This window comes from Bos grunniens, chromosome 18 (assembly GCF_055505025.1).
Source record: "Bos grunniens cultivar Pamir isolate PY7600 chromosome 18, Bosgru_T2T1.0, whole genome shotgun sequence".
NCBI lineage: Eukaryota > Metazoa > Chordata > Mammalia > Artiodactyla > Bovidae > Bos > Bos grunniens.
This window is the reverse complement of record NC_141182.1, coordinates 39160159-39186197: the sequence shown is the minus strand read 5'-3', so window position 1 is coordinate 39186197 and position 26039 is coordinate 39160159. Positions and strand designations below refer to the sequence as shown.

Below are 26039 nucleotides of genomic sequence, written 5' to 3'. Positions count from 1 at the left end.
TTATTAAACCTGACCGGTCTCTTTACTTCTCCCTCCCACGCCCCACCTAGAGGCGGGGCCTCGTCTCTTACACTAAGCATGATTGGTCGCCAGGGGACTCGGAAGTGTCTCTGATCAGAGGCCCAGAGAAAGACAGTCTAGTCTCGCATGCGTGGTCGCGTTCTGTGTCGCACCGGGAACGGGCGTTTTCCGGGCTGCTCTCGATGGTATTTTTGGATGGATAGAAGGAGCCGCGTAAAGTATTATGGGACAATAATGGCCGCTCTCATGTAGTTGATTTTGGCTCTCAAAGCGGTCTGAGCGAGGGGTTGACGGCGCTAGCGCCCCAGAATCCCGGACAGCAGGTCCTGAGAGTCAGGCTTGGTGAGGTGAGTGTCCCTTTTTCCTTTCCGACCTTTTATTCGCCAATCGTGGCAGCTCCAAGAGGCGAATCTCGGCCTCTCGCTCAAGTTCGGGCCCGGGCTTGTAAAGTCGTGTCCCTGTCATCCAACTTGCCTTACTCACTGTAGGAATGCTGCGCAGGTTCTGCCGACCTCGGCCTTTCTCCTTGATCAGGTCAGATCGTGCACACTGACGCGGCCTCCCAGAGGTCCAGGGATGCTGGCCGGGAGTCACCCCGCCCACGTCCTTAGACCTTCTCATTAGCCCACTCCCAGACAGACACCGAGCCCAGAAGGGCTCTTTTCGTTTTCTTTTTCTCTGTCATAGTGGTATCTCTTCCAGGCGATATCTTTTAATAAAATGTCAACTCCAAAAAAGATCGGGATTTTTGTTTTGGTCTCTTATCTCTAATGCCCAGAACAAGCGATTGGCTCACTGAAGGCACTCGGTAATTATTGGATGAATGTATGCAGTTTCTTTCTTCATTATTTTTCTTGTACCTCTTGTGACTTCTTTGCCACTAATCCTTTTTCAGAAGACAACACTTAAACTTCTTGTTTTTCTCAGCCGCTAGTTGTCCTGTTTGTCAGATTTTTTTTTTTTTTCCTGTGCTGCTTGGCACCTTTCTTTACTGTCTCTAGAGATTTCTGGCTCCCTGTTTCCTTTAATCAGTTTAAAATTATTTATTCCTCAAATGTTTATTTTGCTAGGCACTGGGCAATGCAGTCAACAAGACAGACAAAGTTCTCCTGCATAAAAGGACGTTCTAGGGGTGTATTTTCTAGTTCAGACTACTGAGCAGAGCATGTGTATCTTACCTTCCCGTGTAGATTTCCTCCCATGAGTACAGATGTCACTAAAAGTTAGCTTTCCCATTTCTCTTCTGTGTGATGGCATTTTCCAAAATGCAGCTCTTGTTTCTGTGTCCATATTGTGTGTCCAGTCTGTTTGGCTATATTTTTCTATAGTTAATTAGAGCTGCGTGAAACATTCTGGGTTCTGGTGGTTCTCTTGATAGTTCTTTGCTTCACTGACTTGTTGGAATGAGGGAAATTATTCAAGCACAAAATGGGATATGTTTATAAGCAGATGGTGTGTAGTGGGAGGTAAAGAGGAATTTGTTATGAGTTGAGTGCCAGGAAATCTTACAGTCACCTAAATACTTTTCAGAAACACCATTTCCTAGCCTGGTGATTCTCATCCAGTTTTTTTTTGGTGAACTTGAATCGTTGTTAAATAGATTTCGACTGCTGTGAGGTAATTCTTCTCTACAAAACAAAACTGGCCCAGAAAACTCATTTAAGAATGGATCACATGGATGGTAGCCTTATATCTCAACAACTCTACTCTACTGTATCTGTAGTTTAAAGGAGTAGAGAGTAGGAAGAACTTGTGTAAAAAATGGTGAGGAACCCAATCAGTACCCAAGAGCACAGTAAATGAAATAATGTAACAATGACGTTTATGTAACTGTTTGTGGTTACAGAGTGAATGCTTTCATATAAACTTTCTTGTTTGATACAGTAACTTCATGGATTTAAGAGAGCAAAAAGTACTTCCATTTTTCAGGTATAGAAGTTATGCCTAACCAAAGATTAAGATTAATATCTATTTGCTTATGATCATACAGGTAGAAAATGTTGAGAGGGTTCTAATTGAGATTTCTGACTTCAGATCTAGTGTTTTCCCTGCACTTCTTTTATAGATGCTGTCCTGCTCTAGTAAGTGCTCCTTAGTGAGGTCTGTTCTTATCTGAATGATACCCTCTTGGATCTTGGGGGGTGTGTGTGTGTATGTGTTTATCTATTTCTGACGTGTGTTGGGTGGAAATAGATCTTTTAAGATTAAGATTGTCAATGAGTTGATGGAAGAGTCTTGCGAAGAGGTAACTAAAGGAATTCAGGTCTTGAGGGGGAGGTCAGCCCCACCCCGGTATACATATATTCACAGTTATTTTGGGATGTAGTGGAGCCAAGTCTTTTCCTTCTTACGTCTGATAGCAAGTGGTTTGTTTTCCTCGCAGGGGATCCTGGAGCCTGTCATGGAGGACAGTGGTGAGGATGCCTCGCTCCATCGGTTGGAAGGCACTGACGTGGACTCTCAGGTTGGCGGCCTTATTTTTAAGACCAAAAGTGCGGCTAGTGAGCAGCATGTCTTCAAGGCCCCTGCACCCCGGCCTTCATTGCTGGGACTGGACTTGTTGGCTTCTCTGAAGAGGAAGGAGAGAGAGGAGAAGGATGATGGCGAGGACAAGAAGAAGTCCAGAATCTCTTCATACAAGGATTGGGAAGAGAGCAAGGATGACCAGAGGGACGCTGAGGCAGAAGACAGTGACCAGGCTGGCCGAAGTGGCCGAAAAGACAGGTAAAAGCCTTTGGGCGGATTGCCCGAGAGGGAATAAAAATAGAGGCCAGAAAATAATGTCTCATGTTTATCTCTCAGTTTTCTTATTGGATATTTAGGGCTTAATTTTTACTAGGATTCTATAACATTGAGGCTAGGTAGGAATTGGTATTTTTTTTCAGATTTGGGGAAACTGTCAAAAGCAACTGAAGAGTAGGTGATGGGGGGTTAGAAGTGCTTATGGCTATCGCCATATGCAAGCCTGCCGTACCAGGGAGATAAAGTGGAAGAGGCCAGGTTGCTTGTTTGGCATGGCCACAGGTTTGGGGCAGGTTTTTCTTCTCTGGCTGAGCCCTTCACCAGCTGCCCTCTGTGTTTTAGGCATTACCGATCAGCCCGGGTGGAGACTCCATCCCATCCTGGTGGTGTAAGCGAAGAGTTTTGGGAACGCAGTCGGCAGAGAGAGCGGGAGCGGCGGGAGCATGGCGTCTATGCCTCATCCAAAGACGAAAAGGATCGGAAGAAGGAGAGGTCGCGGGATCGAGACTGTGACCGCAAGAGAGACAGAGGTAAACTGCCCAGCAGACTTCGTAGGGCCTGCTAGGCACCCAAAGTAAAACATTGGCCTTTTTGCTGTCGTGGGAGTTTTTATAATGCCTGTTAATTAGGGAGATCCATTTTCATGTCAGCCTGGTGGTATTGGGTATTTGACCCTGTTGGTATTGGGACAAGCGGGCACGAGCAGGCAATCTAAGAAAAGAACTGTTACTTGCAACATAGCTGCTTTGCTTGAGTGTGTGGTTCTTTGCACTTTATCTTGAAAACTGGCGCTAAAGGTGATAGTGGGAAATGTGTTTGAGAAACCAGTTGACAGTAGTGTCGGTGAGAGGGAAAGGACAGTGCTGTGGGGCAGCTGGGCGTAAGGTCCATCGCTGGCTTTCCTTGGTAATAGTCAAGGTCTGTAGCTTGTAAACTTGTAACTACTAAATAGTTATTCAGGATAGACTTGTAACTATTCTTTTTTGAATTCTTGCAGGAAAATAACTGTTACTGTGAGTTTGAAACTTTGTAGCCAGTAACTAATCTTTGCCCTTTGAAAGAATGGGGATATGTGAGATTCAGGAGCCCCTGGATCGCATTAGAACAGTGAGGTTGCTCCTGTGAGTGAGTGGGGAGGCCTGTCCTTTCTCTTGGGTGAAGATGGGTGGAAATTAGGACAGGCACTTGTTTTCTAAGCTCTGCTGGTGACTCCCGACAGATGAGCGGGACAGAAGCAGGCACAGCGGCAGATCGGAGCGAGATGGAGGGTCAGATCGTAGCAGCAGAAGAAACGAACCCGAGAGCCCCCGACACCGGCCTAAAGGTAGTCCGAGCTTGCTTATGGTGGTTTCTGAGAGCCACGTATATGAGGGGCACGGTGAGTGACTCCCATCCTCAGTGGAACTGGGTTGGAATTCCTGATTCCACCGTGAATGACTTGGAATACTTGGTTGATTCAGTTGGGAAGGCCATGGACTTCTTTGGAAACTGATATGCTTCCTTAATGCGACTTGCCCGTTTGCTGAGTGGCCAGTTTTCCAAATGGTAGGAAAGAATAGGGAGCTGGGGGTGGGGAGTAGGGGGAGTAAGAGTGGGGTAGGGGCAGAAGAAGGGTTGATTATAAAGAAATACGTATATTCAAAAAAAAAAAAAAGAAATACATATATTCAAGAGATATGTTCACAGAGACAAATTGGATATTCCTTAAAATGTTCTTATAAACACAGATGAAAAATGGAACTCTTCAAATTCAGATATCTTTAAAAGCTGTCAAACCCATCATATCCATTGCAAACAGGTGTAAAGTTTATGAGTAGAAGAAAGAAATTTGGCAAACTGATTTTCCCCTAATGGCTCTAGCACCATGTCTGAGTTAAAGTAAATGCTGAGCTTCATGTCTTTTGTGGCCCAGATGCTGCCACCCCTTCACGGTCTACCTGGGAGGAAGAGGACAGTGGCTATGGCTCCTCGAGGCGCTCACAGTGGGAATCGCCCTCCCCCACGCCTTCCTATCGGGATTCCGAGCGGAGTCATCGGCCGTCCGGTCGAGACAGGGACAGGTGATGTTCTGTGCGCGTGACTGGGGCTGGGCGGGCGGATGGTGGCTGGGAACATGTCTCAGCTTAGTGACTGTTTAGTGAAGCTGGTTTTACTGTTTCCCAGGTCTGTGAGGAGCAGGTACTCAGATGACACCCCTCTGCCAACCCCATCCTACAAATACAACGAGTGGGCCGATGACAGAAGACACCTGGGGTCCACCCCACGTCTGTCCAGGGGCCGAGGTAAGACAGGGTGAAAGTGGGAGGGTGGGACACTCCTGGTGTGGCTGGTCTGCGTGAGGCCACTGGGGACAAGCTGGGGCCTTGCACACCGACCCGCCACGTGTTCTCCCGCAGGGAGACGTGAGGATGGCGAAGAAGGAATTTCATTTGACACAGAAGAGGAACGGCAGCAGTGGGAGGATGACCAGAGGGTAAGAAATACATCTCCGAGCGACTGAATGAGGGGTGGTGGCCGTCTTTCAGTAAGCCAGTGACAGGTGTGTCAGAGTACAGGGGCCGCGGGTGACACGCTGGTGAATCCGGACAGTCTCGGGAAGGCTGAGCTGCGTTCAGTCCCGAAGCCCTGGAGTCCTTTTCCAGGCACAGGCTCCCTGGTGAAACTTCTCACCAAGTGCAGGTCAGACTTGACTTCTGCGTGCTGGCGCCACTGTGTGGTAAACCTAAGAAGTGCCATCATGGTGGCCTGGGCTGCAAACCGTGCTTCTGTAGGCAGCTGGCCCTCCAGCAGGGTGGCCTCTCCTGAGTTGTTCACTGCACCAGTGACTTCTTGCCAAGCATCTCCTCCTGTTCTGTCCCTGTCTTGCACATACACTCACTGTATTCCCTGTTCTCACGGCTCTGTCTCTTGCACTACAGCAAGCCGACCGGGATTGGTACATGATGGACGAGGGGTATGATGAGTTCCACAACCCCCTGGCCTACTCCTCCGACGACTACGTGAGAAGGCGGGAGCAGCACCTACACAAACAGAAGCAGAAGCGCATTTCGGCTCAGCGGAGACAGATCAATGAGGTGAGGCTGCCCGCGGGAGGCAGAGCGGACCCCGCTGGAGTAGCAGCAGGTCGCAGCCCAGCCGACAGCACGGCTCTTCTCCCCATGGCTGAAGTCCCAGAAGGAGCGATACCCCTGGAAGCGGAGGGGTGGGTGGGGAACTTTTCAGTAGGTTGGAAAAAAAGAAAAAAAACCCAAATCCCAACTTAGCTCTTTGGCAGTGCTTCCTGGAGGGAGCTGTTGATGGGAGCTGAGAGGTGGGCTTGGCTCTGTGTCCTCTGTGTCTCTGAGTGGGACTGGGGGACGGCCACTCTGTGCGTCCATGGAGGTTCTGGTTTAGACATAAAAGGTGGCTTCTGGGAAAATGCGCTGCAAGTGATTTGGGATCAGGGCCTCTGCCGTCTTAAGGAGCTGCAGGGTCCAGAGACTGATGACATCCCCACCGCCCTTCTCTCGGGATCTGCTGCGTGGCCTCGCTTGGGCCCTTTCAGGACGACCTCGCGTGGCTGCAGTCTGAACGTGGCCTCCTCCCATTGTGTCCTCACAGGACAACGAGCGCTGGGAGACCAACCGCATGCTCACCAGCGGGGTGGTGCACCGGCTGGAGGTGGACGAGGACTTCGAGGAGGACAGCGCGGCCAAGGTGCACCTCATGGTGCACAACCTGGTGCCGCCCTTTCTGGACGGGCGCATCGTCTTCACCAAGCAGGTGGGGTCCTCTGCAGTCGGAGGGGAGGGCCCCAAAGTGGGAGAAGACAGAGAGGGAGAGGGAGAGGGAGAGGCGGTGGGGAGCAGCCCTTCGTTTACCAGTGCCATCACGAAGCGGATCTTTCTGTGGAGTTTGAACGATCAGTGTGGAATTTCTGCTTTATCCTCAACCTCCTGCAGCCGGAGCCTGTGATTCCAGTCAAGGACGCCACTTCAGACTTAGCCATCATTGCTCGGAAAGGCAGTCAAACAGTGCGGAAACACAGGGAGCAAAAGGAGCGCAAGAAGGTTGGTTTCTGGTCATCTGGGGCCCGAGGGTCTCTGTTTTCTTTTGTTGGTCTTCTTTTTAAGGATCATGTTGTATCTTGCAGGTAGGGCTCCTTCAGCAGTTAGAGGAAACTCACAGGGCGAGCGTCAGCCCCTGGGGGAGGGTACTGTGTTCCTCCTGCAGGGCTCAGTTAGGACAGTGTGGGGCCGCGGGCTCAGGAACTTAGGAGGGAAGGTGGGAGGCGGGCCTGGCTCGGTGCCGCCGCTGGCCGTGGGAATTTACTGCTGCTGGAGGAAGCCTGTTGTCAGACGGGATTGATTTTCCATCACGGGATGGAGCAGACTTGACTTTCCATGTCTTTTTCAGGCTCAACACAAACATTGGGAATTGGCTGGAACCAAACTGGGAGATATAATGGGCGTCAAAAAAGAAGAAGAGCCGGATAAATCTCTGACCGAGGATGGGAAAGTGGACTACAGGTAGTCTCGCGGCAGCCGGCACCCCTGAAGACAGGCTTTAAGAGGACCGACATGACTTGTCACTCACTAATACGAGTATGACGTCACTTGAGAGTCTGTGGTTCCTTCCTCCTGGTCTGTCTTCACCTTTCTCCAGATAATACCCCAACTGCCTCCGCTGCCACCGTAGGCGCTTCCTCTGTGCTGAGCAGCACCACACGCCTCACGGATACTTGGTTGTTGGATTCTCATGGCAGTCCTGTGGGACAGGTGTAATCTTTCCCATTTTTCATGTGAGGACGATGCAGCCCAGGGAGGTTAAGTAACTTGTTTGAGGTTACCCAGCTGATAAGTGGTGGAGTGAGGATCCCACCCAGTCTAGCTTAGGAGACTGTGCTCTTAGCCGCTCTGCTAGAGAGCCTTTTAGATGTTTGGTGTGGGAACATGTGCTTTGCCCTCTTAGATTTTAGTTCAGGTATTGAGTTTGAAAAGACCCTGATGCTGGGAAGGATTGAGGGCAGGAGGAGAGGGGGACGACAGAGGATGAGATGGTTGGATGGCATCACCGACACAATGGACATGGGTTTGGGTGGACTCCGCGAGTTGGTGATGGACAGGGAGGCCTGCGTGCTGCGGTTCATGGGGATGCAGAGTTGGACGTGACTGAGCGACTGAACTGAACTGAACTGAAGGAAGAAACTTTTTAACAGAGGTTTGAAAATAGAAAGGGTTGTCTTCTCAGCTAGAGCTTCCCCATTCATAGAGGTGTTTAAGCCAATGTTGGATGACCACTTGTTGCGCTTCCCTCATCATGTAGGTGGTTGAACTCAGATGTCCCTTCTGAAACTCATCCTTTGAACACACTAAAGTCCTTCCAAACTGTTGTCTCAGTTAATAATTCTCTGTACCTCTGTGGGAAATGAGAAGCTGGTGCTGTTGATCGCTTTGTTAGTCTCTAGTTACTTTAATCCTGCTGGTATTGAGTTTTAGCTGACCAGGAGTGACTGGGGCATTAGAAACAGGAAGCTGACAGGGCACAGGCTTGATCTGATGGAGGAAAAATCTCCTGGGGAAGGGGCGGGTGGAGACTGTAGATTTACATAGTGGGACTGGGACGTCTTTGCTGTGCGGCCTGGGGGTGTACACATGTAGGACACTTCAGTGCTTTAGTGGAAGATGTCTGTAAACATCAAGTAGGGCTGTTCCCACAGTTCTCTGAAGCTAAAGCCTTACAGACTGCTGTCCTGCTGAGAGGTGGGAGGGAGTCTGACCTTGGTCATGACTGTTCCCACGGCTCCTCCTTCCAGCCCTGTAAGTGTGGTACTGAGATTGCCCAGGGTCGTTCTGTATGAGGTATGGCCTGTGCATCTCAGCTCCTCGTCTGGGTGGACTGTTCCAGGGCAGAGGATGTGCATGCTTGCTAATCTGCAGCTCTTCTGAGCCCTCCGTGGGTTTCCGTCCCAAGGGTGTTGAGCAGGTTTTGGATGATGGATGCTTAGACAGCAGTGTGGTCCCTTAGGCCGGAGGAGATGAGCAGCAGCTGGCAGCCCTCGCATCTCAAAGATTTGCTGCGTGTTAGGAGCAGTTCTCACTTCGGGGCATAGGAAGCAGAGCAGTAGCCCAGTCAGCAGGAAAGATGCGGGAGACCATGCAGGGCACTTAGGCCACGTGCGGTGTGTTCTCAGGACAGAGCAGAAGTTTGCCGACCACATGAAGAAGAAGAGCGAGGCCAGCAGCGAGTTTGCCAAGAAGAAGTCGATTCTGGAGCAGAGGCAGTACCTGCCCATCTTCGCCGTGCAGCAGGAGCTCCTCACGATCATCAGGTGACTCCCCAGCCCGGGGATGGGACCCCAGCTCAGGTGTGCTGTGCGTGCTCTGTGGCGCTTTTTCTTTGGGGTATGACATTTGGTGGAGAAGGGAAAGGTTTTTTTCCCCCTCTCCTGAGTGCCCCCGGCTACTCTGCTTGAAATAAGCAACATGGCCTCATGAAACAGCATGGCACTTGTTTCAACCTTACTGCCTTTTAGACTTTTCAGGGGATTTCAGTATGAGACTGTTTTCCCAGGGAAATCCTCCTTTCCGAGCAAGCATGCTCCTTGAATAGCTGCAGGTGGGGCTAGAGGCGGCCTTCCACTCGTGCCGATTCACCAGTCTCTTCTCCCCTTGCAGAGACAACAGCATCGTGATCGTGGTTGGGGAGACAGGGAGTGGAAAGACCACGCAGCTGACCCAGTACTTGCATGAAGACGGCTACACGGACTATGGGATGATCGGATGCACCCAGCCCCGCCGTGTGGCCGCCATGTCGGTGGCCAAGAGAGTCAGTGAAGAGATGGGGGGAAACCTCGGTGAGGAGGTGAGTGGGCCCGAGGGCCGAGCCGTGAACTTCATACCTGTGGCCTCTGTCACTTGACCTGATCCGCTGAGGCCTAGACCCAGCTCGGGGTGTGCAGCAGTGTGCGGGTGCCCAGAGTCCCTGAGCCATCTCTCTGGCTTCCAGGTGGGTTATGCCATCCGCTTCGAAGACTGCACTTCAGAAAGCACCTTGATCAAGTACATGACTGATGGCATCCTGCTGAGAGAGTCCCTGCGGGAAGCGGACCTGGATCACTACAGCGCCATCATCATGGACGAGGCCCACGAGCGCTCCCTCAACACTGACGTGCTCTTCGGGCTGCTCCGGGAGGTGTGGGTCTGGGCCTCTGTGCCTGTGGGGCTGGGAGGCAGTGACGAGACGTCTGGGGTCTAGCCCGGGGAAGCTTGAGGGGCCTCTGACAGGCCAGAATTGCCCCTGAGGCCTCTGGCTGCCCAGTGGTAGTTCACTCCGTTCTGGCTCAGCCGAGTGATTCGTGGTTCTCCTGGCTGTGGCTCCGTGCTTCAGCCTTTAGGACTGTTACAAATCTAACGAGCCCCCCTCAGCTTGGGCTTCTGTTTCACTTGGTAGTGATGCTGATGAGACTGGAGGGCAGAAGCCAAAGGTTCCGAACCCGTGGGGAAGCCTCTGAATGACTTCTTCTCTTAGGTGGTGGCTCGGCGCTCAGACCTGAAGCTCATTGTCACATCAGCCACCATGGACGCAGAGAAATTTGCCTCCTTTTTTGGGAACGTCCCCATCTTCCACATCCCTGGACGTACCTTCCCTGTGGACATTCTCTTCAGCAAGGTACCAAGGCCCTTTTTTTCTTAACTGACCCTGAGCTCAGATGAAGAGCCGGGTGGGGGGCCTGGGATGGGGTACTGAGTGGGGAAAGGTTTTGTGGGTGCCATGGAAGCCCACGGCTTTTGGGCTTGGCGGCGAAAGACTGTACTCTGGGGACATTTGGTTTGATTGTTTCTTTGGGGTGGATGGAGGCTTGGGACCCAGGGAGGGCCATAACGCCCATCTGCATGTGCACAACCCCGAGAGTCCGCCCAGCTCTGGCCCCAGACCAGGGACTGGGCCGCTGGTTCCCAGAGGGGGCCTGACCCACATGTCCTTTGACGGTGCCCCTGGCTGGCTTGCAGACCCCGCAGGAAGACTACGTGGAGGCCGCGGTGAAGCAGTCCCTCCAGGTGCATCTGTCGGGGGCCCCCGGGGACATCCTCATCTTCATGCCTGGCCAAGAGGACATTGAGGTGCGTGCCTCGGTCGCGACCTTGGTGAGCGGGTGGGTCTTTGGTGAGGATCGGGGGCCCTGGCATCTGACGACTCCTGTCTGCCCTCAGGTGACCTCAGATCAGATCGTGGAGCACCTGGAAGAACTAGAGAACGCGCCCGCCTTGGCCGTGCTGCCCATCTACTCCCAGCTGCCCTCTGACCTCCAGGCCAAGATCTTCCAGAAGGTGAGACGGCAAGAGTGTCTGGTTTGGGTCTCCACCTTGGGAACCTCCCAGACTCCCCCCAGGAGGGCAAGAGGGAGAAGGTGTTACTTTCCTGGCACGGGTGGGGTGTCCTCTTCTGCTTGTGAGGTCTCTCCTACCTGCCAGCCTATAGCCTTCCCTCCCTGCATGTCCTGTCTGACTCCAGGCTCCAGATGGCGTCCGGAAGTGTATTGTTGCCACTAACATTGCTGAGACCTCCCTGACTGTCGACGGCATCATGTTTGTTATCGATTCCGGTTATTGTAAGTTAAAGGTAAGAGGAGACACAGGCACTGGGGCCCTGGGCCTTCACGCAGGCTCACCCAGCCTAGGAGGTGGGAAGGCAAGACCTGGGTCCTCAGACCTTGAACAATGGTTGCTTGTGGAAGTGGAGGTGGTGGTTTGAGTGCTGATTTTGCCATGTTCCTGATTCATCCAATCCTTGTGATAACTCAGGGTGGACAGTTTAACTTGATAAAGGTTGCGGAGCTGGTGATGAGGGGAAATTCCTTGAGGTTCCTGACTCCAGAAGATGGCTGCCTGCATCACTGAGACATTTCACTCTGTAGCGTGTAGCAGCCAAGGGTTTTCTTTGTCTCAAGGCTGCCTCCCATTAATTGCCTCGCTGTGTCCTTAATCATGTCTTTTCTGCCCTCTTCTAGGTCTTCAATCCCCGGATTGGCATGGATGCTCTGCAGATCTACCCCATCAGCCAGGCCAATGCCAATCAGCGGTCGGGACGAGCCGGCAGGACGGGCCCAGGTCAGTGTTTCAGGTAGGAGCGCTGTGCTTGCCTGCTTTCCAGGGTGGGGGCCCAGACAGGGGCAGGCAGGATTGGCCTTCGTTCCTGCAGAGGGGTGATCCCTGAGGCTGGGGACCAGTGGTGGGGCTGCCACTTGTTGGTTCTCTCGTCACATGCCGCTGAGTGGGAGCAGTCACCCTTCCAGCAGTCCTGAGGTCCGAGTGTGTGTTTGAGGAGGACCTACGTTCATGCTGCTGAGTGGAAGCAGTCACCTTCCCGGCAGTCCTGAGGTCCGAGCGGCCTTGTGTTTGAGGAGGACCTATGTTCATGCCGCTGAGTGGGAGCAGTCACCCTCCCGGCAGTCCTGAGGTCCGAGTGTGTGTTTGAGGAGGACCTATGTTCATGCCACTGAGTGGGAGCAGTCACCCTCCCGGCAGTCCTGAGGTCCGAGTGTGTGTTTGAGGAGGACCTCTGTTGAACGTCCCTGCAGTGGATGACCAGTGTTACAGTGCGCCTATCCTAAGAGGATAAATGTCAACAAATTATATCACTGGTTCTTTTTTTTACTTCTCTAATTATTCTTTTTTTCGTTCTGACTTAAAAATAATAGAAATTCAGAAAATACAGAAAAATATAAAGAAATTATAACCCAGCCATAATTCTAGTCCCAGGCTCAATGGTTCCAAAAATGAAACGATGATCTAAGAGACTCCAGCAGAAGGGTGAATTGGCATGACTGAGTTTTAAATAGGTGGAGAGACAAGGGGAGTTGGAAGAAATGAGGCCTTCTCCTCCCTACCTGTGGCTCTCATCAGCACTGGCTGCTCCGGCTGCACGAGCCCACGGTGCTGGTGGGCTCACCTAGGCAGCTGGGCACGTTCTAGGGACTCAGTTGGGCGGTCTGTGGTGGCAGGCGTGGCAGCACTGGGTCTTCTCTCTGGCAGACTCTACACCCAGAGTGCCTACAAGAACGAGCTCCTGACCACCACGGTGCCCGAGATCCAGCGGACCAACCTGGCCAACGTGGTGCTGCTGCTCAAGTCCCTGGGGGTGCAGGACCTGCTGCAGTTCCACTTCATGGACCCGCCCCCGGAGGACAACATGCTCAACTCCATGTACCAGCTCTGGATCCTTGGGGCCCTGGACAACACAGGTGCTGGGCAGGGCTCCGTGGGCTCTGGGGCCTGGGTTCTCCATCTTACAGCTGCGTGTCTGCTGACTGTCTGGGTCCGCTCCTCTCTCTCAGGTGGTCTGACCTCGACGGGGCGGCTGATGGTGGAGTTCCCGCTGGACCCGGCCCTGTCCAAGATGCTCATCGTGTCCTGTGACATGGGCTGCAGCTCCGAGATCCTGCTCATCGTCTCCATGCTCTCGGTCCCAGCCATCTTCTACAGGCCCAAGGTGGGAGGCGCTGCCCGGCTCCTGTCCTCCCAGGGGTCTCGGGAGTATATGGGTTGGAGAGAGGTTGAGAGAGGGGAGAGGGTCCCCCGTTGTAAAGATGGAATGGAGGGGGTGGAACTGGAGTTTCTGAAGAGTGATTTTACTGTGTTACGTTAAGCCGGTTGGGGTGGGGGAAGGGGTTGGCTAGATCCATGGTTCTCAGGGAGTGTTTTGCAATCCTTTTTTTGCATCCTTTTTTTCTAGGATGTTGTGCCTGAGCCTTCACATCTTAGAATAAATATTTTGCTATAAATGAACTTTGTTTTTGCTGTATCATGTGGCACCACACCAACGTGTTTTAAGTTGGGGGACGGGTAGGAGACAGCCTGAGACAGCTCTTCTCAGCGTCCTGGACTCCCCTTTCCCTTCCCAGGGCCGAGAGGAGGAAAGCGATCAAATCCGGGAGAAGTTCGCAGTCCCTGAGAGTGACCACCTGAGCTACCTGAACGTCTACCTGCAGTGGAAGAACAATAATTACTCCACCATCTGGTGTAATGATCATTTCATCCACGCCAAGGCCATGCGGAAGGTGAGTCTGTGGCCCGGATAAGCAGGGTGTTGGGAGGCGGGGTGGGCTGCGGGGCAAAGAGGGGGTGCTCCATCCCTGACCACCTGCGTCCCGCTCCAGGTCCGGGAGGTGCGGGCTCAGCTCAAGGACATCATGGTGCAGCAGCGGATGAGCCTGGCCTCGTGTGGCACTGACTGGGACATCGTCAGGAAGTGCATCTGTGCTGCCTATTTCCACCAGGCAGCCAAGCTCAAGGTGAGCCTGGTGGAGCTGTGGCCCCTTCCTGGCCTGACACTTTGTCCGAGCGCAGAGTTCTCCTTTCTCACTGTACAGTTCTGCAGATCTGGGCTTCCCTGGGAAGCTGGTGTCAAGGCAGCATTGGAGGGGTGGGGGAGGCTGCCCAGATGTGCAGTGTTTTGCTGAGGCAGCCACCTGTTGGGTCGCTTCCCTAGGGAATCGGGGAGTATGTGAACATCCGGACAGGCATGCCCTGCCACCTGCACCCTACCAGCTCCCTCTTTGGAATGGGCTACACCCCCGACTACATTGTGTATCACGAGTTGGTCATGACCACCAAGGTGAGTATTTTCCAAGGTAGCTGGCATGACGTCAGCCCGCTTGGCTGGGCCAGGCCTTTGTAACTGTTTGCTGCCTTCTGGGATGAGCTTTGACCTTGGAGAACTTGGGGCCACAGGTGCTGCTTTGAGGGGAATTGAGGTTGGTTTCCAGTGGGAGGTTTGGGGAAGTTAATTGACCTCTAGGTTCCGGTGGCCTCGGTTATGCCAGCTGGATTGTTTCTTGCTTGCTGCCTGGGACAAGCAGCCCCTTTGGGTGGTGTTAGAAGGGTTTTCTGAGGGGCTGGGCCTGTTCTGTTGGACACTGGAGGGCTTTCTCACAAGTGTGGAGGATTTTGGATGGGAGAAGGGATTAGAATGCCACTGTCTGTGGCTTTTCCTTGCCTTTCTCAGCCTGGCAGGGCTGGGGGTAGGGCCCTGCCTGTGAGGATCCTAGTTATGGAACCGCTCCGGGAGGGACAGCTCAAAGCAGTGGTCTGTCTGTGACCCTTGCTGGTGGCCCTTCTGCTGCAGGAGTACATGCAGTGTGTGACTGCCGTGGACGGAGAGTGGCTGGCAGAGCTGGGCCCCATGTTCTACAGCGTGAAACAGGCTGGGAAGTCTCGGCAGGTAAGGGTCCTGTGCTTTCCTGTGGTGGATCTGTTTGCCTCTGGGATCTGTTTTTCCCCCTCAGCCTGGTATTAAAGACACATCATCATCTGGCTTCCCCTTACTTCTCTGTCAGACATAAGAGCTGTGACCCAGGCAGGCTGGTCTGTCTCACTTCTCCCACCCACTCCATTTGCTTGGTCTGCTGAGCCTTGAAAAACAAAACAAACCAAAAAAAACCCTTATTGTTGAAAAGTCCAAATATCTGTGAAAGTGGACAAAAGCAGGATAAGGAGTCACAGATTCCTCACCTAGCCTCTGTAATTATCAACATTCTTCCCAACCTCGTTTCTCTTATTCCCACCCTGCTCCATACACAGTGATCTTTTTCCTGGAATATTTTAAAGCATATTTCAGACATTGTGGTTTTTCACTCAAATCTTGAATAGGTGTCTCTAAAAAGACTTTCAAAAATTAAAACATAACCTCCACACCAGTATTATTCAACAAAAATAATCCTTAATGTCACCAAAGTCTCCAGTTCTTAGTCATATTTCAAAGATAATTTTTCATCATTGCTTTGCTTGAATTAGGATCCAGACGTTGGAATTTGTCATTATATATATTAAGTCTTTTATTTGAGAACAAGCTCTGCCCCCTCTCATTTTTATGGCATTGACTTACTGGGAAAACAGGTCAGTCATCTTGTAGAATGTTCCACATAGTTTTAGGCTAATTGGTTCCTCAGAATGTTTAACTTGTGCCTCTGTCCCATGTGTTTTCTGTAAACTAGTCGTTAATCTAAAGTCTTGGTTAGATTCGGGTTCAGCTCTTTGGAGTAGGAATGCATAAATGCACGTGTTGCTGTGAACCTCCTTTTAGGTTCTGTCAGGAGGCACATATGGTCTCTGGTCCCCCCTTTTGGTGACATAAGGGTGCTCAGTGGTTCCACTTGATCCCTCCTGACAGTCTAAGTGTCCACTGGTGGCCACCACCTGGATCCATTATTCAGGGTTGCATAAGATCGTAGACCTTTGCTTTCCCGTGTCCGTCCTCTCCACTCAGATGTTGCTCCTTCCCTATTTCCCGTGTGTCCTGGCATGGCTGTGAACTTGCTAGGAACATGTAAGCACTTACCAGGTTGAAAGAGGGCTGAGGCGTGATAGGGTTAGGACTCAGTCCTCCAAGCTGTGTCTTGGTTCGGTGAGAAGAGCAGGCCTCGGCCCTGGTGTTGTGTGGCCCTGTCTCTGGGAGCTGGTGCAGTCTACACTGTGGCTGGCTGGCAGCAGAGGGTGGGTACATGCCAGGCCTCCTCACTGCTGGTCCCCAGCGACCCCAGTACCTCTCCCTTCTCTAGGAGAACCGCCGACGGGCCAAAGAGGAAGCGTCTGCCATGGAGGAGGAGATGGCACTGGCTGAGGAGCAGCTGCGGGCCCGGCGGCAGGAGCAGGAGAAGCGCAGCCCGCTGGGCAGCGTCAGGTGAGTGCGGCCTCAGGACCTGGGCTGGGAGGGAGCCACTGGCTGGACCCGCCAGGCCCCGAGTGAGGCCGTGATTGAAGAGAAGTTAAACATGCAGAGGTGACTTGGTGACAGGTTGACTGTGGTCACATGGAGGAATTCCGGACACATTTTCAAGGGGTGGTGATCCGCCTGAAACTCCTGGCATTGTTAAGGGGCCCGAGGTGGGCTGGAGTGCAGAGTGGCTCTCACAGCCTCACCAGCGAGTGAGGGCTTGGGCATCATGGTGGAGAGGTGAGGCGGGGAGATTCTTGGGCCTGTGTGTCTGCCCTGGTGTCTGGAGTTGGGTCAGACCCCACAGGTGAAGGGCACAATCCCGGCAAGACCACCCTCAGAGCCTCAGTCACCACCTGCAAGGTGGGGGGTACCCAGGGTCACCCTCATTTCTCACCAACTTGTTACAAATTTGGGGGTCCCCACTGTGGTGCCCAAGGCCAAGGGAAATTCCAAGGGTCTAGAGATAAACTCCAGGATGTGGGGACAAAGGCCCGCCTCAGCTAGAGTGGCGGCCTGCTGAGGCGGAAGGGAGACCTCCTCCAAGGCTCACCTGTTGTCGTTGAGTCGCTCAGTCGTGCCTGACTCTTTGTGACTCCATGGACTGTAGCCTGCCAGGCCCTTCTGTCCATGGGATTCTCCAGGCACAAATACTGGACTGGGTTGCCATTTCCTTCTCCAGGGGATCTTCCCCACCCAGGGATCAAACCTGAGTCTCCTGAATTGCAGGCAGATTCTTTACTGCTGAGCCACCAGGGAAGCTCATAGCTCACCTAGAGGGTATGAAAGGATTTGTTAGTAAAGCCATCTCACAGTGCCTCAGTGGATATAAGAAGGCCCATCTCATTCTGCTCCCAATCACAGATAGGGAAGGCAAGGGGAGTGGAAGTATGTTAGGGGAGAAGACCCTGCAGCCCCAGAGCCTGCTCATACACAGTTAGAAACAGCTGGGTTTCAGGCTCCTCGTTCTACTGTGTGTCCTGGTCAAAGTGAGCCGCAGTGTGATTCCTAATCCCTTTTCTGTGTCTCCAGGTCTACGAAGATCTACACTCCTGGTCGGAAGGAGCAGGGGGAACCTATGACCCCCCGCCGCACGCCAGCCCGCTTTGGGCTCTGAGCCGAGGCTGTCCCTGCAGGGGAGGGGAGCCAGGTGTTGAGTCCCGAGCCCCGGCCTATCGACAAACCCTGAGAACCCAGGCCACTTTGACAAAATACTGCACACAGCTTTCATCTGTGTACATCATGGCCCCGGGGCCCCTGCTGAGGCCAGGCTCTGCCACGGAGGAGGCTGGAGTTCCTTGGTGTGTGCGCAGGGCCGCAGAGCGGCTGCCAGGACCACAAGAGGTGGCCGGACCCACCGAATACAAATATGTTGTTCCAGGACACTTGGTGTATCAATGACATGGCTGTGACTATGTTTTTTTAAAAAGTTCTTGTGTAAAACAGCACAGTAAGACCTAGAGGGAACTATAATTTGGTTATAATTCAGGATTTGGAAATAAATTTATTGTTTGTAAAATGTTATTGTATTTCTGATGGTTCTCTCCCCCTCACTGCCCTGAGTCACATACTGGAGAACAGGCAAGCCCTGGCGTGGCTTTCCTGAGACGCCGCCTCCTAGGGCCTGAGCTTGCCCTTGTCTGTTATTCAGGCGGTGCCTGGAGGGGCCAGTGGGGCGGGACTCAGCTGACAGGGAAGGAGGACGGCTTGGGGTGCCAGCACCAGCTGGGTCAGGCTCTCAGGGTGCCTGGCTGCCTCTAAGGTTGCTGAGCAAGGCTGGCCCTGATGGCCCGGCATGGGAGGAAGGCGACCAGCCGCCTACCCTCTGTCCCCCATGGTTGGGTTGGCTGCCGTATTGCTTAAAATGGTAGAAGTTTCTAACTTTCTGATAGTATTATGTATTGATGGAAAATAGCATAAGATGTTGCTTATGGATTTTCACGTAAAAGGTGATCCCTACACTGGAATCACAAGTCTTGTGTTAGGCAGCCTCAGCAGTGTGCGGAGGTGATGGTTTGTGTATCTGACCCTTTGGGTCACCACCAGACGAGCCCATCACTCCTGCCTCACGCTGCATTTCCAGTATTTGCCCTTCCTGGGTCGTAGCAGGGGCATCCTATATGACAGATTGCTGCGATCAGCAGAGCATTTTCTTGGCTTTAGTTTAGCTGGGGAGGAAGGCGAGATACTAAAGAATTGCGGGACTTCCCTGGTGGTTCAGTGGTTAAGAACCTGCCTGCCAGTGCAGGGGACACAATTTCAATCTCTGCTCTGGGAAGATTCCACATGCCACAGGGCAACTGAGCCATCGCTCTAGAGCCTGTGCTCTGGGACGAAGCGTAGCCTCTGCTTGCTGCAACTAGAGAAAGCCTGTGCCCAGCAACGGAGATCCAGCGCAGCCAAATAATAAAATTATAAAAATTTTAAGAATTGCTACCAACTAGTGGGTTTCTTCCTTCATTTTTCCTCTCCCCTCACCCAGAAATGCAAGCTCTTTGATTTCTTTCTCTTACTTTACGTTTGGCTATTATTATTTCTCTCAATTTTCTATTTTTGATTCCTTGGTTGGGAAGATTCCTTGGAGAAAGGATAGGCTACCCACTCCAGTATTCTTGGGCTTCCCTGGTGGCTCAAGACGGTAAAGAATCTGCCTGCAATATGGGAGACCTGGGTTTGAGACATGGGTTGGAAAGAGCCCCTGGAGAAGGGAATGGCAACTCACTCCAATATTCTGGCCTGGAAAATTCCATGGACAGAGAAGCCTGGTGGGCTACATACAGTCCATGGGGTCACAAAGAGTCGGATATGACCGAGTGACTTTCACTTTCATATTAATATTTCTCTCAATTTTCTATAGACTAGAAATACAAATTCTAGACATGTACTCAGTTGAACAAAATCCAACCACAATAAAATAGGTTAGCTGTCCTTGGAGTTTGTTATAACTGGAATTTTACTTGTACTGAGCTGGCTGGGGAAAAAAACAAAACTTAAAGGAATATGGTGGGCAGTGAGAAAGTAGATGGCCATTTCTTCCTCCTCCATTTGAAAAGTGCATAATTTATTTATCTCCCTCTCTTTTGGATCTCAGGATTACTTTTCTTTTTGAGGTTTCTAAGTATTTTTTTTTTTCTTCTTAAATTCCGGAAATGAATAAAAAAGGAGCGAATTATCTCTTGTTGGTTTAAAAACGAATCCAGACAAGCCAGAAGCTTGCTTTGGGAATTACAGTCCCCCTACATACATAACTCAGCTGGTAAAGAATCCACTTGAAATGCAGGAGACCCCGGTTCGATCCTTGGGTTGGGAAGATCCTCTGGAGAAGGGAACGGCTACCCACTCCAGTATTCTGGCCTGGCGAATTCCATGGACAGAAGAACCTGGAGGGCTATAGTCCATGGGGTCACACAAAGTCGGACACAACTGAGTGACTTTCACTACATATGTGAAAGAGAGCTCTTGTTTTTTTAGAATGCAGAGAAAATGGAGGTAAGCACGTTGCTGGGGACTTGAGTAGGCACAAGTGTCTGCGAGACGCCGAGAGCGCACTGAGACGTCTGTGTTCATGTCTTTATTTTAGAGTTTGGGCCCGGAGAGGGTATAGTATAGTTCACAAGGCTCACTCCACGGCAGGAAGTGGACAAAACTCAATAAAACGTTATCATCTTGCAGAATAGCCTGGGACCTTGACATATTCCCATTAGAGCTGGTCCAAGTCAAGAGAGAGGGATGGGAACTCACTGTCCTCTGAAAAACATGCGTGGAAATGATGCTCAGGGCAAGGTGCTGATTCTAGCAAAATGAGGAACCTGAGGGAACAGGGAAGAAATGACAGTCTTAATTTGAGAAGAAATTAGTGAGGTGATTCCTTAAGGACTAGTCCTGTGGTGAGGCAGCTCTGTGGCACGTGACTCCTTCCCTGGGAGGGGGGAACCATGGAGTCTAGAGGTGGCAAAAAAGGTAGCCTGGGACCCAGGCTGTGCAGCGGACACCAGGGCTTCTTGGAGGTTTCCAGAACACATCACAGGAGAAAGATGCCTATTCTGTCTGTCCCCCTCTTGTCTCCACACCTCCCAAAAGAGACTGGGTCTGGGGAAGGGATAGGTCTGAGACAGGAGGCACCTGGGTCATCATCAAAGTATCTTAGATCAGAATGAGCCTTAATTCATTCGCCTCCTCCCTTTACAGAGGAGAAAACAGTGATCTCTGGTTCAGTGTGTGCTAAGTTGCTTCAGTCGTGCCTGACTCTGTGCAACCCTGTGGACTGTACCCCACCAGGCTCCTCTGTCCATGGGATTCTCTGGGCAAGAATATTGGAGTGGGTTGCCATTTCCTTCCCCACTGGTCCAGAGTAACTAAGCAAATGATCATTTCCCACCCACCTCTTTGAATTTCCAATCTAGTGATCTCTTGAAAAATAATATCATGCTTTTTTTGGTGGGTGGTTACTCATTGGACTAAGACAACATCCTAGTAAGTAGCAGAAGCCATGGTGGACATACCTGAGCAGTGAGGTATCCCGACAAACTTGGTGATGTCCATTCTTTGGCTCACATCCTGGGTTATCCCCCTCCAGCCCAAGGTACCGTACACTTTCCCCCTGATTGTGGGTTCTGTTTTGCTTTGGCAGAGGGCTTTGGCATACACCCTCGAGGGCCCAGCTTTCAGCTTCTTCTCCTCTATTTCATGCTTTAGCTTCTTGTTTTCCTTTTGCAGATGGACCATCACATTGTGGAGGTGGCTGGGGAAGGAGAGGGAAGGACAGATGGGTGTCTGGTCCGCTTTGGCCCTGTGGACACCCAGTTCCTTCCAGAGCTAGGGCTCTCATGTCTTCTGTGGAAATGGAGGCCTATGTGCATCCCCTGGAAGAAGCCCAGGTCTGGGGTTGGGGTGGGCCCAGAGTGGGTGGGCACTCCTGACCCACTCTGTCATGTCAGCTCTGGGCTGGCTTTCTTAACTGTTAGATGGGGACAATTCAGCCTGATCTGCCTTCTGGGGCTCATATAAAAATCCAGTTTGATAAATTATAGAAATCTGACTCAAAGAGCCAGAAGATCCAGAAGGACTCGGGCTGCGTGTCCTCAGTTTCTCATGGCCACACCTTGGAAACATCTGCACTCAGTTCTGATGCCAATGCCCAAGTTCTCTCGCCTCTCTCAGCTGAAAGGTTGAGAGAACAGGGGGTCCTGGCTCTGTTGAGAGCTTGGGCAAATTATGTGTCCCCACTTTATGGACGCAATGGCAGCTCCATGTAGGTGAGGGGAAAGGTAACTGAGCATTACCCTGTGGCTCAATAAATGGCAACTGCTAATACTAACAGCCGCATTTCTCCAAAACCAGTGTTGAGGGCAGTGGGTGACAGGGGCTTTGGGTTCAGGTCTCCCATGTTGGGATTCTGACTCTGTTGCTTACTGGTCATGAGATCACGGACTAGGTATGTAGCCTGAATCCCTCCCTTTCTATATCCATAAATGTGGATTATAAGTGCACTGCACGTGTGAGGTCTTATAAAGATTAAATAAATGAATACATGTAAAGCACTTAGAACAGGGCCTCATATGTGGAAGCAACAAATATTAGTTGAGCTCTTGTTATGAAGATTAAAAGATGGTGTTCCTTTTATGAGGGGAGGACTGCTCCCCTCATAGAGAAGTCCCTTCTTTGTTCTATGTCCCTCACTTGGAGAGGGACTCTCTGTTACCACAGCTTAGCCACTACCCTAACTAGTACAGTCGGCTTTTCAGTTCCTGTTTCCTTCTTAGCATTCTGACCCCTGAGAACTGTGGAAGGTGACAGAGATGGACAAAGAGACTATTAAACCTCTTTTTAGTCGTTGGTGGGGGGACTCAGGCCCAAAGAGGTCAAGTGGTGTGTCAAGAGGTCACACAGACACAGATTCAGGACTCGGGGTCCTTCTGTACACATCCAGGAATCCCTGGTTCCCGGCTGACTCTTCTCCTTGGGGGCCAAGCTGCAGCCAGGGTGGCATGGGATGACTTACTCCTTTTCACCAGTCAGCTTGGCGATATATTTGACCTGTTCCCGGAGCTTGTTTCCTAGTTTCTCATTGGCGATCCTATAATAAAATTCACAGAAGAGAAAGAGTTTCCCAGACCCCTGTGAGCAAGAGCGCAAGTTGGCTGAAAAGGACATTGGGTGTTCTTGGCAAGGCCTCTGCTGGGCCTAGACCCCCACTCCCCACTTGTTCCTCAGCCCCCAGAGTTAAAGTCTTCCTTGCAACTGGCAATGAAGAGGACTTGCTATACTTCAGTGGAAAACCACTGTGGTCCCAAGAGCATTCAAGGGATCCAGGCAATGAAAGGCAGTAAAGTCCGTTGCCAGGCTGGGAAGAGGAAGTATCCCTTCTGTCAGGGAGCTGCTCCATTGCTGGGTGGATGGGCTTTCTGAACCTGTGTGAAGGGTTGAGGGCCCTTCATCTTATTCCTAACCTTTGGGCCAGGCTGAGACTGGATCAGCCTCCCAGGGGGGCTCTGTGTGTCTGTGTGACACTATTCTTTAGCACATGTGTGATTCCAGCCCTTAGAACCCTGCCTTACTGCTTTTTCCTCACTTACTTCTGCTCTTTTGCCCATTGCTCCATGTTGGACATAATCTGATCATTCTCTCGGTGCATCTTGCAGTTGTCTTTGGGCGCAGACCGCTGGGGCAGGCAGGGCTTTGGCACAAGAAGTAAACGAGATAGTAAGGGGAGGGAGCGCAGGCCTACCACCTCCCCACTCCCAAATCAGGCCTCCTCTCTTCCTGGGAGAGGAGGCGTTGACTCTGCTGTCCAACCCGGAGGCACCCCGAGGCCGGAATTGGAACTAACGCAGCAGGACTTCTCCTACAGCAGCGCACTGTCACTAAGGTGATTTCTCTGAGCAGATACCACTTATGCTAGAGACAGAGTAGGCTTGTACCTTTATAATAATGATTTTCAGGGTATCAAAGTGACTTATTCTAAAAAAGCAGTGTATTAAACCTTTTAAAAAACAGATGGAAGAAAAAATATCGGGTAGGAAGAGATGTGTTCTTTTTTCCCCTAATTTGAGCAAAGGCCTGTAGTCACTCCGAGACACGTGGCGGCCTCCTGCTACAGACTTCATTGCTCAGAGAGCTGGGCATGCCCACGGAGCTCTCAGCCGATTCTGAGGTGTCAGAAGGGGCGCGGTCTGGAGGGGTACGGACCAGTGATTACCTAAGTCAGGGGGCTGCTGGGGTACCTGACAGGGAGATGGCACTCTCTCCCCTCTGGATTGGGACCTTTGCTCTGCTCAATATCTCTATCAATAAAGTCACAGGAAGATGGTCGGGTTGAGACAGCAGCTGTGGGCCTTGAACACCCAGACCCTGCTTTGGTACTGAATGGGGAAGATGTCCTTTCCTTGCTCCCAGGCATCCCGCCCCCAGCCCCACCCAAGGGAGTCTGTCATCCCATGTGTGGTCCTGGGATGTTCTTGGGGGTGGACTATGGATGTTCTTGGGGGACGAAGTGATCGGAAGACGAGGGGCGCCCACCTCCTTCTCATCCGCCAGGAGGTTCTCTTTCAGGGCGCACATTTCCTCCTGGAATGCCCTGAGCTGCTCCTCTTTAGCAGCCAGCATCTTGAGGTCGCTCTGGTGCTGCTTCTGCCACTGCAGCACCTGGCTGCTCATATCCTCCAGCTTTTTGTCGAAGGCTTGCACCTGCTCGGGAGCACATGGTGAGGAGGGAGACCCTGGCCTGCCACCCAGATCTTGAGTACCCCTGACAAAGCGGGAGGGACCTTCCTCTGGGAGAGTCTCTGGGAGTATTTTATTTTCGGCGGCCAGCAGAGGGCGACCCTGCTCTGATTCATTGCCACCTTCCAGAAACCTGCGGAACCCAGCAAAAGGGAGGGAGCCCAGCAAAAGGGAGGGAGCCCAGCAAAAGGGAGCGAGCCTGTTAATCAAAGGGTAGCTCAGGGCGAAGTGTACAGCTCTGAGTGCAAGAGGTGACCTTGGGCCCCTGGATGGGACAGCAGCCCGAGCCTTCGGCTGCTCCTCACCTCTAGCTCACTCTGCTGCTGGAAGCCCTGCAGTTTTTTTAACTCCCCATTCAGCTTTTTCATCCTCTCTTCATAGGCAATGATTTCTTCTTCCAGCTGAAGTTTCCTGTCTTGGGCCTGTGTCAGGCTCCGGTGCAGATTCTTTGTCTCTGAGGTCGAATGATTGAGCTTTGATAAAGACAAAGATGTGGGGAGGAGGGTAGAGAGTGTCTGTCATCGTGCTTGGGCCCTCTCTGCCGAGACCTGAACGGGGAAGGGTTCTACATCCCCCACCCTCTTCTCCCCAGGGTGGCAGAGACACCCGGTCACCTTGCTTAGTGTCCCAGAGAGGGGTGAAAGGTGACAACGCTCAGTCTTCTGCATCTCCCCTTTCGCGCTCCCATTTCCTCTCTTTCCAATTCTATGAACTGATCAGCCAGGGGTGATCAGCACAGGGGTAGAGCATGAATTTCCCTGAAAACCCAGGTATTGGGAAAACCTTGCTCCAGGTCACCCATTTTCACAAAGACTTGCTCAATTTGGCCCCTATCCCCTTCTTCCCCAAAGCCTCACTAAGAAGCAGCAAGCCTTCTCTGGACAGACATCCCCGCCGATGCAAGGGCTTGCAGATGGCCTTGGTGACAGCCGGTCATGCAGGAAATTGACTCCTGCACCTCTCATGCTTTTGGGGAAACTCTGATATTAAACAGCCCTGGGATGGGTGGCGCTGTTGGTAAAGACTCTGCCTGCCAATGCAGGAGACTTAGGAGACATGGGTTCGATCCGTGGGTTGGGACGATCCCTGGAGAAGGACATGGCAACCTACTCTAGTATTCTCGCCTAGAGAATCCCATGCACTGAGAAACCTGGCAGGCTACAGTCCATAGGGTCGCACAGAGTCAGACATGACTGAAGTGACTTAGCACACATCTCTTAGGAGATGCGAGGGTGTGGCCCACCTTCTCCAGGGCTTGTGTGAGGTCGTCCTGGCAGCAGGCTGACTTCCGGCATAACTCCTCATAGACGTCCTTACTGATCATGGTCTGGAGGTAATGCTTCTCTTTCTCCCCAGCCTTGTCCAGCTGAATCTTCAGACTCGCTATGATCTCCTTCTGAGAGGTTATCTTTAGGGCGGGGGAACATCACTGTCAGGGTTCATGGCCACAGAGGCATTCTCTGTGTTCACGGAAGATAAACAAGCACCGGTCTCTCTCCTCTCTGCACCAGCTTGCCAAGCAGTCTGTGATAATGCTCACTTCCCCTCACCGTTGTAAGAGGAAAAGCTGCTTTCCAAAGTCTTTTGCACTCCTCTCCCCAAACTTCCTTTCTATTAATAGTTAGCACATCCCCCAACTACAAGGAATATTGGAAGCACTGGGCCCTGATGTGGCAAGCACATGAAAAGTCTTTTTCACAGATTTCACAGCTTTGATGCATGCCAACCAAGCATGCGCCCTACACTCGTAACTGGATGGTTTCTGGTAACAGCTAATTGTCTCAGGGTTAGAGTTAGGATTAGGGTTAACCTGGAAGTCAGTTCTGGGTTATAAACATGATGCGACATTTCAGTTGTGTGCA

At 51.8% G+C, this 26039-nt stretch overlaps 2 protein-coding genes across 3 annotated transcripts in view; one reads left to right on the top strand and one right to left on the bottom strand.

The window, feature by feature from the left end:
• Window positions 1-46: 46 nt before the first annotated feature.
• Window positions 47-17974, top strand: DHX38 (DEAH-box helicase 38). 2 transcript variants are annotated; one of them, XR_015145707.1, is made up of 27 exons: window positions 47-368; window positions 2405-2745; window positions 3106-3293; window positions 3983-4087; window positions 4676-4823; window positions 4927-5045; window positions 5160-5236; window positions 5682-5837; window positions 6364-6525; window positions 6705-6812; window positions 7159-7271; window positions 8936-9073; window positions 9420-9606; window positions 9751-9936; window positions 10273-10413; window positions 10755-10865; window positions 10956-11072; window positions 11257-11364; window positions 11753-11852; window positions 12777-12985; window positions 13079-13233; window positions 13646-13801; window positions 13901-14035; window positions 14233-14358; window positions 14869-14964; window positions 16301-16422; window positions 17488-17974. XR_015145707.1 is itself a non-coding variant. In XM_086351565.1 (27 exons), the coding sequence occupies exons 2-27, from the start codon at window positions 2423-2425 to the stop codon at window positions 17570-17572; spliced, it is 3684 nt and encodes a 1227-aa protein (XP_086207691.1). In that variant the 5' UTR covers window positions 47-368; window positions 2405-2422; the 3' UTR covers window positions 17573-17974. The 2 variants fall into 2 exon arrangements, 1 of the variants encoding a protein (XP_086207691.1); XM_086351565.1 differs by having other exon boundaries at window positions 11753-11865.
• A 2037-nt stretch (window positions 17975-20011) lies between these two features.
• PMFBP1 (polyamine modulated factor 1 binding protein 1) overlaps window positions 20012-26039 on the bottom strand; it is a 49518-nt gene continuing 43490 nt past the window's right edge. The window contains exons 14-20 of the mRNA XM_086351585.1: window positions 25421-25585; window positions 24483-24650; window positions 23974-24141; window positions 23031-23131; window positions 22457-22531; window positions 20958-21196; window positions 20012-20264 (exon numbers count right to left, since the gene is read on the bottom strand). Of these exons, the coding sequence (XP_086207711.1) occupies window positions 20248-20264; window positions 20958-21196; window positions 22457-22531; window positions 23031-23131; window positions 23974-24141; window positions 24483-24650; window positions 25421-25585 (933 nt within the window). The 3' untranslated portion in view covers window positions 20012-20247. The remainder of the gene's footprint in view (window positions 20265-20957; window positions 21197-22456; window positions 22532-23030; window positions 23132-23973; window positions 24142-24482; window positions 24651-25420; window positions 25586-26039) is intronic.

Bases quoted from the DNA above. Each gene is read 5' to 3' on its own strand.
- DHX38 (XM_086351565.1), top strand. From the start codon at position 2,423: ATGGAGGACAGTGGTGAGGATGCCTCGCTCCATCGGTTGGAAGGCACT. The intron at 9,074-9,419 runs GTGACTCCCCAG...CTCCCCTTGCAG, and splicing joins GAGCTCCTCACGATCATCAG to AGACAACAGCATCGTGATCG. The intron at 11,073-11,256 runs GTGAGACGGCAA...GTCTGACTCCAG, and splicing joins AGGCCAAGATCTTCCAGAAG to GCTCCAGATGGCGTCCGGAA.